General features: G+C 61.3%; 1 protein-coding gene across 1 annotated transcript; it reads right to left on the reverse strand.

Moving 5' to 3' along the window:
• Positions 1 to 1988: 1988 nt before the first annotated feature.
• Positions 1989 to 10617, reverse strand: SYT3 (synaptotagmin 3). Its single transcript, XM_040978332.1, has 9 exons — positions 10460 to 10617; positions 8556 to 9075; positions 7163 to 7535; positions 6676 to 6894; positions 4934 to 5054; positions 4342 to 4513; positions 3959 to 4091; positions 2838 to 2906; positions 1989 to 2420 (listed from the first exon to the last, which is right to left on the reverse strand). The coding sequence occupies exons 1-8, from the start codon at positions 10608 to 10610 to the stop codon at positions 2841 to 2843; spliced, it is 1755 nt and encodes a 584-aa protein (XP_040834266.1). The 5' UTR covers positions 10611 to 10617; the 3' UTR covers positions 1989 to 2420; positions 2838 to 2840.
• Positions 10618 to 14658: the final 4041 nt, after the last annotated feature.

Below are 14658 nucleotides of genomic sequence, written 5' to 3' on the forward strand. Positions count from 1 at the left end.
GGTGTCCCTGCTCGCGGACCAGCCGTCAGACTCTCTTAGGACCCCCCAAACCATCCTGCTTGGCAGGCTGACTCAGCCGGGCGGGAAGTTAATGCAGATTTCGCTCTGACCATGGTGGTCCCCATTCCCCCCACCCCAAGGTTACAGAGCGTCCATCCCTGCCCTCGCTGCCACCTGCAGCCCCAGGTTCCCACCAAGGCCTCCTTTCCACCTGTCTCCTGCCATGCACGGGGTGTCCTGGGGTTTATCTGAGCCACTTCACATGTCCAAAGGGGGTCTTGCCTGTCTAAGCAGTCCTCCCCTGTCTGCTGGGACATCCACCAGTCAGTGGGCCAGTTCAGCAGCTTCTGGGAGTCAGGTATCTGGGACGTGGTATGAACTTTTTTTTTTTAAGATTTTTAAAACTTTTTGTTGGAAAGACAGATTTATATATATAGAGAGAGAGAAGGAGAGACAAAGAAAAAGATCTTCCATCTGCTGGCTCACTCCCCAAGTAGCCACAGTGACCGCAGCTGAGCCCATCCAAAGCCAGGAGCCAGGAGCTTCTTCCAGGTCTCCTATGTGGGTGCAGGCTCCCAAGGCTTTGGGCCGTCCTCAACTGCTTTCCCAGGCCACAAGCAGGGCGCTGGATGGGAAGTGGAGCTGCCAGGATTAGAACTGGCTCCCACATGGGATCCCAGCGTGTGCAAGGCAAGGACTTTAGTCACTAGGCTATGGCATCGGGCCTGGAAGGAGCATTTTTAAAAATTCTCCTGGGGGAAATCATGGAGGAGCGAGACTGTGGAGTGGTGAGGTAAGTGGACATTGGCTTGGTGAGGAAGCTGTTTTTTAAGGTGGTTGTGATGGGTTGAATGGTGACCCCCGCTCCTCCGTCTCCAACAAGACCTGCCTGGGACTCGGGCAGAAGGACTTTCTTTGGGAATCTCCCAATTTAAGGCGTTGCCTATCCGCGGACAAGGCATCCTCCAGCGAGGCAGAGGGTCAGGGTGTAATGGAAAGCAGACCAAGTGGCACCGGGCAAGGGCTGCCTGATGTGCATTGCCCTGTCGGCCGGCCTTGTCTCCACTGAAGACTGGCCTGGTTTCAAGGAGCTGAAATCACCGTTATAGCCCAAAGAGATGAGTGCCGGAAGGGATCTGGGCCATCCTAAGGCAAGAGTCAGGATGGTGAGGGGCGGGCTCCAGGCCTGAGGACACAGGGGCTGGCCCAAGCCGGAGCAGAACCAATCAGAATTCTCTGCAGCCTACAAGGAAGGCGGAGGGAGAGAGAGAGGGGACCACCCAGGGGGCGATCACAGCAGGTCCCGCTAATCCCTTGCAGTTGTAAGAAGCTGGCGAATTCCCTCCCCTCTGACCTTGCCCTCCTCCCTTCTTTCCCCAGCTAAGCCTGTACTTCAGCTGCAGCCCCCCACATGACAGATGCTCACTGTCCCAGGCTGCTTTGCAACTCCGGCTTGCCCCAGACCCGGGTTCTTGGCAAGATGTTTGGGAAGGAAAAAAAAAGAGGCGCACAGAAGGGAGGCCCCCGCCCATGCTGCCCAGCGGGAACACGACAGACACGCTGTACTCAGAGACGCCAACTCGGGGCCTGACGTGGCCCCTGCACGAACCCTAGACCCGGGTGGCCCCGAAAACTTCGTGATATTATCTCACGGCTGGTGGTTCTGGGCTTCTGCAATGGAAGCATCCAGAAGGGTGGTCGTTTCGACAGCCCCTGCAGACACCTTCCCCGAGTGTGCCAGTGCAGCCGGAGAGCCGCTGGATGGCCGGAGGCAGCCGTGCCTGAAGCCCCTCTGTGCCCTCACACTTTCGGAGGTCCTTCAGCCCTGTCTGCTCCTTAGGGCAGTGTGCGTACGTGTGTGTCCTCCTGTGCGGATGCACTTGGCCAGCTCAGCTGTTGAAAAGCAGTGCAGAGAGGCCAAGCACGGGGCCTGACCCGGCTGTCCGGTCCCAGAGAGCAGGAGCACAGGGAGGGACCCATGAGTATGTTTATTCTGGCGTTCATAGCAGCAGCAGTTGGGGGGACTGGCCAGACGACGCGTGGGATGGCGGATGGCCACCAGGAGGGGATGATGGACGCAGGTGTGTGTGGGGGGAGGAGACACGGGACTTGTCCACGGACGTTCATGTTGAGGATGGAGGGCAGGACACCGAGTCTTGGACAAACAGCAGACAGACACACAGGGGGAGGGCTTGAGGGGGAAGGGGTCCCCCAGACATGCATGGCCCCTCCTCGCCTCGAGGGGAGGCCCAGGAAGAGAAGGCAGACACACGGAGACCGAATGCCCCCCCCCAAACTCCTCCATGGGCAGGAGAGGCAGGCCCAGGGCTGCCCCGCCGGCAGCTCGGACGTTATGGCTTCGAGGAGATGAGTTCACGGTCTGGGTCAGAAGAGATGGGGTCTCTGGGCCAAGGCCAGACCTGCAAGGCAGGAAAACGGAGAAGGAGTCTGCTGATAGGTGGTAAGACCCCCACCTGCTGTAGCTGTCAGCATCCCAACAGGGACTGAGGGATCCAGCAGGAAGCTGCACCTTCCTCACACCCAGGGGTCCAGCCCCTCCTCCCTCACACCCAGGGGTCCAGCCCCTCCTCCCTCACACCCAGGAGTCCAGCCCCTCCTCCCTCACACCCAGGGGTCCAGCCCAGACCCTCCTCCCTCAAACCCAGGGGTCCAGCCCAGCCCCTCCTCCCTCACACCCAGGGGTCCAGACCCTCCTCCCTCACTCCCAGGGGTCCAGCCCAGCCCCTCCTCCCTCATACACAGGGGTCCAGCCCAGCCCCTCCTCCCTCACACCCAGGGGTGCAGCCCAGCCCCTCCTTCCCTGGGCCTCTCCTTACCCCTCACTCTGAGTTTTCTTTTTCTGATAGTCCTTTGCCGCCCTTGGTGAAACTGCTTAAAGTCTTCTCCTGGAAGGGGACACCCACAGGGGTCAGGCCTGGTGGGGTGTTGATGAATGGGGCAGAAGCACTAATTGTCACCAGCCCTTTCTGCCTGCGCCATCACCTCCACGCCCTTGTCACCGGCTCTGGCATTACAACTCAGCTCCAGAGCCTCACTGAGGAACAGTGTGATGGACCCTCAGAGCCCTCCAGAGGAGGAGCAGGGCCGAGCCTCGGCCAGGGGCCTCTGTGCACCTGCAGCACCACCCAGCATTGGGCGGGGCTCACCAGAAACTTCTGCAGAATTCTGGAATGACTAAGTCCTTAAGGAGAAGGGTGAATGGTGGGAGGCAGAGCGGCCTGCAGGCTTTGCACCCGGGCACGGCCGCCTGGCTTTGGATCCCAGCTGGGGAAGTGCTTGGGCCTGCCAGTGCCAGCCATGCGAGATCTCCACTCGGGAGTGGGAGAGTGGTGGCATGTCACAGTTGAGGGCGATCCCAAGCAGGGATATTTTAGTGCAACATGGAGGAAGCAGCCACATCGATGCCAGAAAGCCTGTGATGGACCAGACGGCAAACGAAGGCCGTGCCACACGGGACACAGAGCCGCCACTGGGAATTCAGCCTTGCTCCCACTTCTGGGTTTAATGGAAGCAAAGTCCTTTGTTCATCTTCCAAGTCCAGTTCTGTCTTTCTCAAAGAGGATGACCATGTGTCACCTTGTCTCTTGACCAGGTCATGATTTATAATTAAAAAAATACAGATCAGAATCCCAAAGTCCCCCATGTCTGTGGCTGCAGTCTGCTCGCGGCTCTCCTGAGCTCCGCACACAGGCCACGCCACACAGAAGCAGGCTGGCCAGGGTGCCAGCTGCTCAGAGTTTCTGACACTTTATTTTGACTTTATTTTTACATCCATTGTAAGGGGGGAAGTGCTGGGCCACAACAACAAGGCCCAACCCGGGCTCCTCCTGCCGCCCCATACCGTGCCCCCCAACTCTCAGCTGCCCACCCTGGCCCCCTCCCTCACATCCAGGGGTCCAGCCCAGCTGCCCACCCTGGCCTCCAGGGAGCCACTCACCTCCACCAGCTGGTGCCAGTGCTCCACAGGCTTGCGTGGGTTGGCCAGCATCTCGGCCCAGTGCTCACGGCCGTGCGGGTCCGCAGCCTCTGGGCCCACGCGGCACACGCCAATCACCTCGTTGTGTCCAATGCTGGTGGCAGGTGGGTAGGGGCCGGGTGAGAGACGGGCCCGACCACCGGCCCCGCCCCTCGATCAACCAGGCCCCGCCCCGCCCCTCCATCGACGAGGTCGCGCCCTCCGTTAACCAGGCCCCGCCCCCATGCCCGGCCAGGGACCGCCCCGGCCCCGCCCCCTCTACCGACCAGGCCCCGCCCCATGTCAGGCCAGGCCCCGCCCCTCGATCGGCCAGGCCCCGCCCCAGGCCCTGCCAGGTCCCTCACCAGTCGTAGTCCACCACTGCAATGCTGAGCCCCACGCTCTCCACGCTCTCAGGAGCCACGTCGAACACCAGCGCCTCGTTGTACGTGGGGTTCAGCGTGTTCTTCTTGATGGAAGTTTTTCGCTTCTTCAGACGCCGCCCCTCGCTGATCAGAGAGGCCTTCACATAGGGGTCTGAGGGCAGAAAGTGACAGGCCTCAACAGCAAATCCTCCCTCAGACCCAGGGGTGCAGCCCAGCCCCTCCTCCCTCACACCCAGGGGTCCAGCCCAGCCCCTCCTCCCTCACACCCAGGGGTCCAGCCCAGACCCTCCTCCCTCACACCCAGGGATCCAGCCCCTCCTCCCTCACACCCAGGGGTCCAGCCCAGCCCCTCCTCCCTCAGACCCAGGGGTCCAGCCCAGCCCCTCCTCCCTCACACCCAGGGGACCAGACCCTTCCTCCCTCACACCCAGAGGTGCAGCCCCTCCTCCCTCACCCCAGGGGTCTAGCCCAGCCCCTCCTCCCTCAGACCAGGGGACCAGCCCAGCCCTCCTCCCTCACACCCAGGGGTGCAGCCCGCCCCTGCTGCCTGGCCCCACCTTTGGCCACACACCTGAGAAGCCGGTGAGGTCCATCGCTTTGAGGTTAGAGGCTTTGATGATGGTCACGGTGAGGCGCCCGGCCGTGGGGAGGTAGCAGAGTGAGAAGTTGAGCTCCCCCAGATCTGCCTTTTCCTGCAGGGACAGGGGTCAGTCACTCCTCGCCTCAGCCTCCCCCACTGGCCTGCTCCGACGTGCAGGCTCCTGGGCCTCTCTGATCCACTTAACCTGACTCTGGGCGAAGGCCTGGTGGCTGCGGGCACAGCTGCCTGCCCGTCAAAGCCTGTTTGTGCTGTGGGGAGATGAGAAGAGGCGAGAGGGAGTGGGGGAGGGAAAGGCCATGAAGAGAGAGACAGCAGCCTGGAGGACGGGGGGCGGGGGTAGCGTGCAGAGCCACAGGGAGCACTGAACTGAGAGTGACAGAGACAGGGCAGGGGGTGAGACCCCAAGGGAGGGGACAGAGACCCAGAGAGAGAGAGACCAAGGGGGGGGGCGGGCAGAAACCCAGAAAGCGGGAGACAGAGACCCAAAGAGGGAGACTAGCCCCTGGGTGAGCGGGGAGTCAGAGAATGGATGTCGGGCTGGGCTGGGGGCAGGGCAGGGCAGGGAGCAGCACAGGGACTAAAATGAGTGGGTGAGCCTAGAGAGAAAAAGCAGCCTGAGACTCCCCATTCGAGATGGGAGAGTGAGAGAGAGTAATCCAGACAAGGCAGTAGCCCCTCAGGGAGCCAGCTTTGGAGAGACACAGGAAGCTCACCAGGGCCTGGGGAGACCCAGAGGGTGGCACAGGCAGGCCACCCTGCACCCTGGCCACCCTGCACCCTGGCCATCCTGCACCCTGCCTTGCACCCTGGCCACCCTGCACCCTGGCCACCCTGCACCCTGGATCTTGAGTGCCCTGCACCCTGGCCGCCCTGCACCCTGGCCACCCTGCACCCTGGCCACCCTGCACCCTGGCCACCCTGCACCCTGGCCATCCTGCACCCCGCCTTGCACCTCACCCTGCACCCTGGCTGCCCTGTGCCCTTCCACCTGTCCCCTTTGCTGTGGTTCTTCCTGGGCCTTCAAGCACCCTCTCCCTAGCCCCTGCCCTCCGCCAACGTTCCCAGATTCCTTCCATGTGTACCCTGCCACCTGCAGCTCCTGAGGGCTACCTGGGATCCCCATGTCCCAATCCTGAAAGGAACAGGGTTCGAAGGAGTGAATGGCCCCTGAGGCCAGGGTTTCGGGTGTGGGGGGTAGCCCCTGGGGCACAGCCCGTGCTGGAAGACCCGAGAGGCTGAGCTGGCCTATCTTCCAATTCCATGGTGCTGCCAACAGAGGGCAGCAGGCGATGGTGCAAGTACTTGGGCCTGGCAGCCCACGTGGGAGATCTAAGTTGAATTTCTGGCTCTCTGGCCGTGGCCGGGGGTTTGGGAGTGGCCAGTGGGTGAAAGGAGATCTTGTCAATCTGCTTTGCAAATGACCAAACAAGAGTCAAGTGAAGGCTCTGGAGAAGAGGGCTGGAAGGTGGAGGAGTCTGACCATGAAAACCCCAGCACCAGAGAGGGGCTGGACACTGCAAAGGCAGGAGACTGGATGTAATGTGTCTACATCCAGGGGTCAGGAGGTGGGAGGGGTCAGAGAGCAGAGGTCATGGCGCGAGCAGAAGCTGGAAGCCCTGACCCTCTGTGACTCCAGGTGGAGACAAGAAGTTAGGATGCTAAGAAGTTGTGCACCAAGCAGAGGGATCTAGGGAGAGGCCGTGGCCACTGACCGAGCTGCCCTCCATGATGTCCCTCCAGAGCGGGCGGTCCGGGGGCTGCTCGGCCAGCTCCAGGAGGTTGTCCAGCACCACCTGGCCAATGAGGTCATGCCGTGAGAAACGGTCGAAGTCGTAGACGCTGAAGTGCAGTTTGCGCTGGGCCAGCTCCGCCAGGGGCACCGAAAATTGGAATGTCTCATTGAAGACGGGGTTCAGGGTTTTCCTGTGCACCTGGCAGGACGGGCGAGAGTGACAGAAAAAGAACCATGGCCCCAGAGCCTCCCTCACACCCAGGGGACCAGCCTCTCCTCCCTCACACCCAGGGGTCCAGCCCAGCCTCTCCTCCCTCACACCCAGGGGTCCAGCCCCTCCTCCCTCACACCCAGGGGTCCAGCCCCTCCTCCCTCACACACAGGGGTCCAGCCCAGCCCCTCCTCCCTCACACCAAGGATCTAGCTTCTCCTTGGTGGGGCCCAGATGTGCAAGCCCCCTGCCCGACCTTGGTCTGAAACTTTTTCTTGCGGTCTGGCAGCAGGTAGATCTTGACATAGGGATCGGAGAAGCCATTAGAGTCCTTGGCGGGGAGGTCCAGGGCCTGCAGGATCCGCACCACAAGCTGGTCGGAGCCGTAGAGGTACCTCAGGGCGAAGCTGATGCGGCCACAGGGCGTCCCTGCGTCCCCTGAGCTGCCGCCCCGCCGGCCCCCAGGGCCAGTCCCCTGGTACAGCTCCGGCTTGATCTGGCCGATGAGTTTGGCTTTTTCCTCACCGCCCGGCAGGGGTAAGGGGAGAGCAGGCGGCCGCTCCTCACTGCTGGGGTCCGGTTGGGTGGTCAGGGTCTGCTGGGTGAGGGGCCGGGGCAGGGCTGGGTACCTTTGAGAGAGCAGGCTGGAGTGAGCGGCTCCCTGTGTGTCCCCCCCCCCCCCATGCCGTTCCCGGCCTGTGTTCACCTCTGACCTTGAGTAAGCCCCTCAAGCCCTCCGGGTCTGTCTCCTCCCCTGACACCCCATTTCCACAGCTACACAGTCACCACACAGGGCATCATGTGGCCACACTCCCTCCTGCTCCAGCCACAGCTCCTGCCTGGGCACCTGTCTCGCCCTCCAGACACTGGTCTTGTCCCCTCCCCTGATCCCAGCATGCTCAGGGAGGACCCCAGCCCTTGGCCACATGTCCAGGTGCCCTTTGCTGTGACCTGTTCTCAGGCCACAGTGACCCTGCACTGCACAGCCTGTCCCCTGCACCTGAGAGGCCAGGCCATGCGCTCCCTGACTGGCTAACTGCCCCACCTCTTCCTCCTCCTCTCACCGGGCTCCGGGCTCTCTCAGCCTCAAGCCCCTGAGCTGCTCAGCAACCTTGTGAGCCAGCCAACGTGAGGCCACCACCCCTGGGCAGTTCTGTGTCCTGGCACCCAGCTCGAGCCTGGATCACAAGAGGGGGTCTTCAAATACTTCGTGGAAAATGCATATATTCCTTTTTTTTTTTTTAATTAGGTATGCATGGTCTCAAACTTTTTTTCAAAATGAGCTTGTGTTTTCATTCCGTGTTTCCACGAACTTTCTGAAGAACCTATGCAGTGGGTACTCACTGAAGCTGTGCAAAGCCAGGGGCTGTGGACAGTGAACTCCAGGCTGCACTGCTGGGCCTGGCCTGGACAGTCGCCTTGTGTCTCAGGGACCTGGCGCTGAGCCCCAGCCCCCTCCACTTGCTTCACCCCAGCTTCCCCAGCCCTGCCTGCTGCTTCCCTGCCATACTCCAGCACCCAGACCCTCAGTCCCTGCTCAGCAGCCTCAGACCTGCCGAGCCTCTCACCCCCGGCTCCCACCCCAGAGCCAGGGGAGCGAGGGTCCCAGCCCTGTCCCAGCCCTGTCCCGGCCCGCGGCATTCTCTCACCTGGTAGTAGGGGCCAGGCTCGTGACTTGCTGATGCGACTGGGCACTGGGCAAGCTCCCCCCGCTGGGGGGCAGCAGGAGCACCCCAGAGCCTGCCCCACCCTCAGAGGGCAGCTCAGGGGACGTCTGGCTCGGTTTGACCCCAGCGGCCACCACGGCCGCGGCAGCCTCTGGGTAAGAGTCCATATCCAAATAGGAGGGCTCGGGGGGCTCCGAGCCCCCCAGGCCACCTGGCTCCAGCAGCTCGGCAAAGGGTGGGTGGTGGGCAGCGTGGGCATGCTGGTGTGGACCCCCCAACAGTGGGTGGCCACCCAGGCCAGCCCCGAGGTGGTGGCCTCCACCACCCACCAGGCCCGCCAGCCCAGGGCCGAGGTCTTTGCGCAGGGGGCCGCCGCCCACTGCCGAGCCTCCCTTGTCGCGCCAGGGCACCCAGCACAGCTTCCAGGACACGAAGAGGGAGACGCCCAGGAGGACGATGCCGCAGAACGTCACGATGACAGACAGCAGGCTCACGGAGATGTCTGGGGAGGGAGGACAGGGGTGAGGTCAGATGGCAAGGGGGCGGAGTCAGATGGCAAGAGGCGGGGCCATAAGGCAAGGGGTGGAGTCAAAGGCACCGCCCCTTGAGGGGGCAGTGTGGAAGACCCCCACCTTCCCCATGCACTGTCCTAAGCCCCATAAGCCCAGGAGGTGGGGGGGGGGGCCCACATCACGGTCTCAGACAGGCTGAGAGATTTATGCAAGTTTTCAAGGGCCATAAGTGACAGTCCTGGGGTTGGAATCCAGCTGTCCCCTCACTGCCCAGCGCTGGCTCACAGTGACTCTGGAAGGGGCACACACCTGAAGTAGGACCCAGGCCCTCTCCTCACTCCCCAAAATGCTGAGAGATGATACAGGAAGAGTGGCTGCTGTCCGGCACCCCGCAGCAGGTCATGGTTCAAACCACAGCTGGCCGAGTGACCTTAGGGATGCACTGTGACCCTTCTGAGCCTGTTCCCCCTTTTGCCAAGTAGGAAAAGCCAGTCCTGCCCCTTCCAGGGGTCTAGGAAGCCAGCAGAGGGTGGAAATGTGACAGCAAGCATGACCGTTCGGCGCATTCAGTAACCAGTACCAGGAGGGGGCTTTCCAGAAGTGGCCTTCAAGTTAACGTCACTTTGTATTGCAAACAGAAGGCAAGCCTTGGGCTGGCGACACAGTGGGTCCAGCGTGAGGAGCAGGTAGCTGCCGCCCGCAGGGACAGTGGAATGACTGAGGTCAAAGGGCTGCATGGTGGGAAGGGAAAAGGGGTCCTTCCAGCCTGGCGCCACTCGTGAAGTGCACGAAGCTAATCCTCATGAAAATTTGGACCCTAGGGACCCCTTACCCGTTTTTACCGAGGACACAGACCCCGAAAGACCTCAGCCACGCATGGGCAGCAGAACCTGGCGTTTCCTCCAGCCCTGAGCGCTGTGAATCTTTCTAGCAAATTGTGGAACTTCAGGGTGGGTTGGGGGACCCTCAGGTGCTCCAGCTCCAGGGATCTTACCAGGATCCAACCCCCAGGCTGCGGACCAGTGACCTGTAGCGTGCAAGAGCTTCTGCATGAATGGTATGTGTCACCCTGCCCCCTACATGCCAGATAGGAGCACCCTGCTCTGGTGGTCAGTGTGTATGCACCACTGCCCCTATTGTGCAGGTGGCACCTTGGGTGAGCCAGGTCACGCTCCTGAGCCTCAGGGGGTTGTTGAGTGTCGTTAGGGACTCATGCAAAGGGCTCAAATGCTTGGGCCCCTGCACCCATGTGGGAGACCTGGGAGAGGCTGCAGGCTTGAGCCTGGCTCAGCAAGGTGGAGATGAGACTCTCAGAGGAACCGAATGGCCAGGGGCTGAGACAAGATGTCAGGGATGGAGGGAGGCGCTGCTGACCTGCATCAGGGCCCCGGGGGTAGCCTCGGATCCGAAGTTCCTCAAACTCCTGGCACCTGTCATTGGTGTCGGCATCCCGGACCCGGGTACACAGGTCCGAGACCAGAATGAGCGCCCGCCGGCAGAGGTCATCTTCATAATCTCCCGACATGGCGGTCCCAGGATCCTGAGCTGGGGAGGGCGACGTAGGGAGCAGAATGGGGCGGAAGGGAGTGGAGGCCAGACCACAGGGATAGGGGAAGATGGCGAGGCTGGTGGTGGACACACGTTGGGGAGGGGTGGCCAGGAAGAAGGCGGTGGGCAAGAATGGACACGACGACAGAGGCGAGGAGGCTGGGCAGAGAACAGGGCAGGCAGACAAGGGCACCGGAATTAGGGTGACACTGAGTTTAGTGAGGGACAGACATAGTGATGGATCCTCACCACTCCTTTGCTCACTGAGTCATTCAACAAACACTCATCGGGCACCAGCAACATGCCAAAGCCGGCAGGGAGCAGGGTCCTGTGACTCCCTAGCGACTTGATCCCAAGGGAGTCAGAAAGCAAGCAGGTACACCATGACGGACCAGACACTCTGGCTGCCCTGCCCCAAGGGGACACTGAGGAACTGTGGGCAGCGGGGCCAGGGTGGGGAGCGCAGGAACGCAGCTTAGCGTAGGACAAACTCACAGGGGCCGGAGAAGGAGGTCGGAAAAGCGCCCAGAGCCACAGGCGCCCGCGAGTGGGGAGACAGACGGGGCAGGCAGGCAAGGGTCCTGACAGCGCGGACCGATGCGAGTCACACTGGGGGGATCTGAAGACAGAGACACAAACCACAGACAGGGCAAACCGAGGCCGGGACAGGAGGCCGAGGCGGACATGCGAGGGGAAGCCCTGCACTGCCACTGGGGATGGCCAGAAGTAGGGGCCGGCGTGGGGAGGACGGGGGGCTGTGACCGCGCCAGCCGGGGTGTGGGCAGCAGAGGGGGTGAGGTGCGGACATGGAGGACATATAGAAGCCGGGCACAGGGGTAGCCGGGCACAGGGGTAGCCGGGCACAGGGGTAGCCGGGCACAGGGGTCGGTTGGGAAGCAGAGGGTGCCCGGGGGCATCAGTGAGAGAGACCCAGGTGAGAAAAGGGGAATTCGTGACACGTGGGCTGGGGGCAGACACAGCAGCTGGGTTGGCGGGGGACACGGGAGACATTTGGCACAGACGGATCAGGGCTGACAGATGGACAGGTGTCGCCCCGGTGCGGCAGGCCAGGACCCCGAGCCTGGCATGGTTCTACTCACCTGCGCTTATCCCTGCCGGGTCCTTGGAAGCAGCTGAGGCGGCGGCTGGCGGCAGCCCATGGGGGTTTGCAGGGCGGACAAGGGGCTGCAGACCCGTCCCCACGCGCCGGAAGGTGAAAGGGGGTCTGAGCTGAGGGCCGACGCTGGCAGAACGGCTCGGCTCAAGCCTCATCACATCGTGCCCCACGCTGCCAGCGGCCCGACCTCGAGCGACCCCCGGGGGCGTCCAGCAGCCCCACTCCCACCTGCGGTCCCCCACCAGCGCCTGTTAAAGCTTGGAGACTACAACTCCCAGCAGGCCTCGCGGTCTCACTGCTGCGGTTTCATAGACCCGATGCTGCAAGGGCTGGTGGGAATTGAAGTCTTTAATGCCTCTTCGGGCTGCAGAGAGGACGGGTTTCTTTCTTTTTTTTTTTTTAAGTGTGTGTGTGGGGGGGCGGGTAAGATGCCAGGGTCCCAAGACGCTGCAGGAAGAGGGGGACGGTGGGGGACCTCAAGTGGCCGCAATGCTGCGTCCTTAGGGGCCATGGATTGGATAAACGTGCCCCACGCCCTGGGGAAGGGTGGGCGAGGGGCGGAGTACACCCAGGTGTTTCGGGAACCCACCCCCACCTCAGCCGCCACTTCCAGGGCCACGTGCCCCTCCCCCGAGAGCGCCGCAGCGCGCCGGCTCCCCGCTCCCCGCGAGCCACGCGCCTCTGCAGCAGCTAGCTCCGCGCCCGCGCTCCGGGGCCGCCCGCACCCCCTGCACCCGGGGTCGGCCTGGCAGGGGGAGGGGAGGAGCGGACTCACCCCGAGCCGCCGCCGCCGCCGCCGCTGCCACCGCAGCCCCGCGCGCCCGCCGCGGTGCCACCCGGCTCCTCCCCTCGGCTCCTCCCCCTGCACCCCTTCCTCCCTCCCCAGCCTGGAAGGAGGGGAGTCCCCGGGACCCGGTGCGCCACCTCTCCTCCTGGGGCGGGGAGGGAGAGGATCGGGAGGCCCCGCTTGTCCCAGATGTGTGTGTGTGTGGGGGGGTCGATCCAAGCCCCCAGAACTCCAGGTGCGCCGACCTGGGATGCTCTGAGCGCTGGAGCGGCAGGAAGGAGAGGGCCAGGCTGGGCTGCGCAGGCACCTGCAGGAACCTGGATCTGAACCCTGTCTGGGTCACCCTTGTTCTGAGCCCCAGCTTCGGCAACAGCCAAAACGCAGTTGATAAACTTTAATTCCTAAAGGGATATGAAGTTGGAAAAAAAAAAAAATCCGCCTGTATAAACAAAGCCTTGGCCGAGCGCCTCTCCAGAGAAGCGAAGTGGTGGTTCTCGGGATATTAATAGCTCGCACTGCCCCTGACGGCGGCTGAGAAGTGGCCCTGGACGCAGTACTGCCCGTGTAGTTTCTCATTCCATCTCCGCTTGGGCCTTTGGAGATGCGTATGCTTATGCTTCTCCTGTATCTCGGAGGAGTATGTGGAGGTATTGGTTCGAGTGGGTTTGGCAGGGACCCCTCTGCCTTCCTTCCCCCAGCTCTGCTCCCCAAGCACCAGCTCTGAAATCAATATCGTCTATAAGTAAAACACAACTTCTAAAATAATTATTCATGTAGGTATGTCATTATTTGAAAGGCACAATTACAGCAAGGTCTTCCATCCACTGGTTCACTCCTAACCAGAGCCAGAAGCCAGGAACTTCTTCCGGGTCTCTCCTGTGGGTACACAGGTCCAAGGACTTGAACCATCCTCCGTTGCTTTCCCAGGCCATAAACATAGAGTTGTACGGGAAGTGGAGCAGCCAGGACACAAACTGGTGCCCATATGGGAAGCTGGTGCTGCTGGTGGAAGTGTGTTGTGCCACAGTGTCGCCTCCCTTCTTATTATCTATTTATTTATTCCAGGACGACAAGGGCTTGAAGCATAAGATTTCATCCCACTGAGCTGTTTTTGAGGATTAAATACAATTCATAGGACGTGCTGAGGGGGAAAAAATGTTCGGTATTGTCCAAAAATAGTAATTGCATGCATTGCCCCGTTGAATCTTTAACCACATCTGAGGGTGAGGGAATTGAGACCCGGGGAAGCGTGGGGGCTCAGATGCTCTGAGCCTGGAGCCTTTGCTCTGTAGCTCGAGTCCAGGATGCCCTCGCCGGGAGGGCACTGGACAGGGCAGCAGGAGAGGGAGCCCTCCCCTTTGGTCGTGTTCCCATTGAGTTGGTGCTGGCTACTTTCTGAGCACCCACTGTGCACCAGGCATGCTTCTAAACACCAGGGTTCCACTGGGAACAACACAGACAAGACTTCCAGCACAGTGCAGTATGGGAGGCAGATGAGCAATGAACCGACTGGGATGAAGGAAAGTCCAGAATGCTGGGGGGTCTGAGAAAGTGCTGGCCGACAGTGTCTGCTTGGGCTCAGAAGACTGAGTGGCCATGAATGGCAAGCGAGGGGAAGGCTCCGAGAAGAAGGAGTAGCTAGTGGGGGTCCCAGGGCAGGAGGATCCTGAGGACTGCTGGGCACACAAGCTCCACGAACGTGTCCCTGTGTTGTGTCCTTGCTGCCTAATACAGTGCTTTGGATGTGACAGGTATTAATAAGTGGGCAGATGGGGGATGGATGGGTAGATGGATGGGTGGGGTGATGCAAGGATGGATGATGGATAGATGGACAGATGAACAGAAGGGTGTGAATAGGTGGGTGGATGTATGGATAAGTGGATGTGTGAATGGATGGGGGAGTGGATGGCTGGGTGGGTGTATGGATAGGATGACAGAAGGATGGATGAGTGAGTGGGTGGGTGGATGGATCATGGATAGTGGAAGAACAGATAAAAGAATGGATGAATGAGAGTGAATTAATGAGTTTGGAGCAACACCCATGGCTTCACACTTAAACACACCTGCAAGTCAAGGCAGACACACCCAGAAACATGTACACTTGCCTGTTAACATAGATGT

Source organism: Ochotona curzoniae, unplaced genomic scaffold (genome assembly GCF_017591425.1).
Source record: "Ochotona curzoniae isolate NIBS_2020 unplaced genomic scaffold, NIBS_Ocur_1.0 contig_2861, whole genome shotgun sequence".
NCBI classification, from domain to species: domain Eukaryota; kingdom Metazoa; phylum Chordata; class Mammalia; order Lagomorpha; family Ochotonidae; genus Ochotona; species Ochotona curzoniae.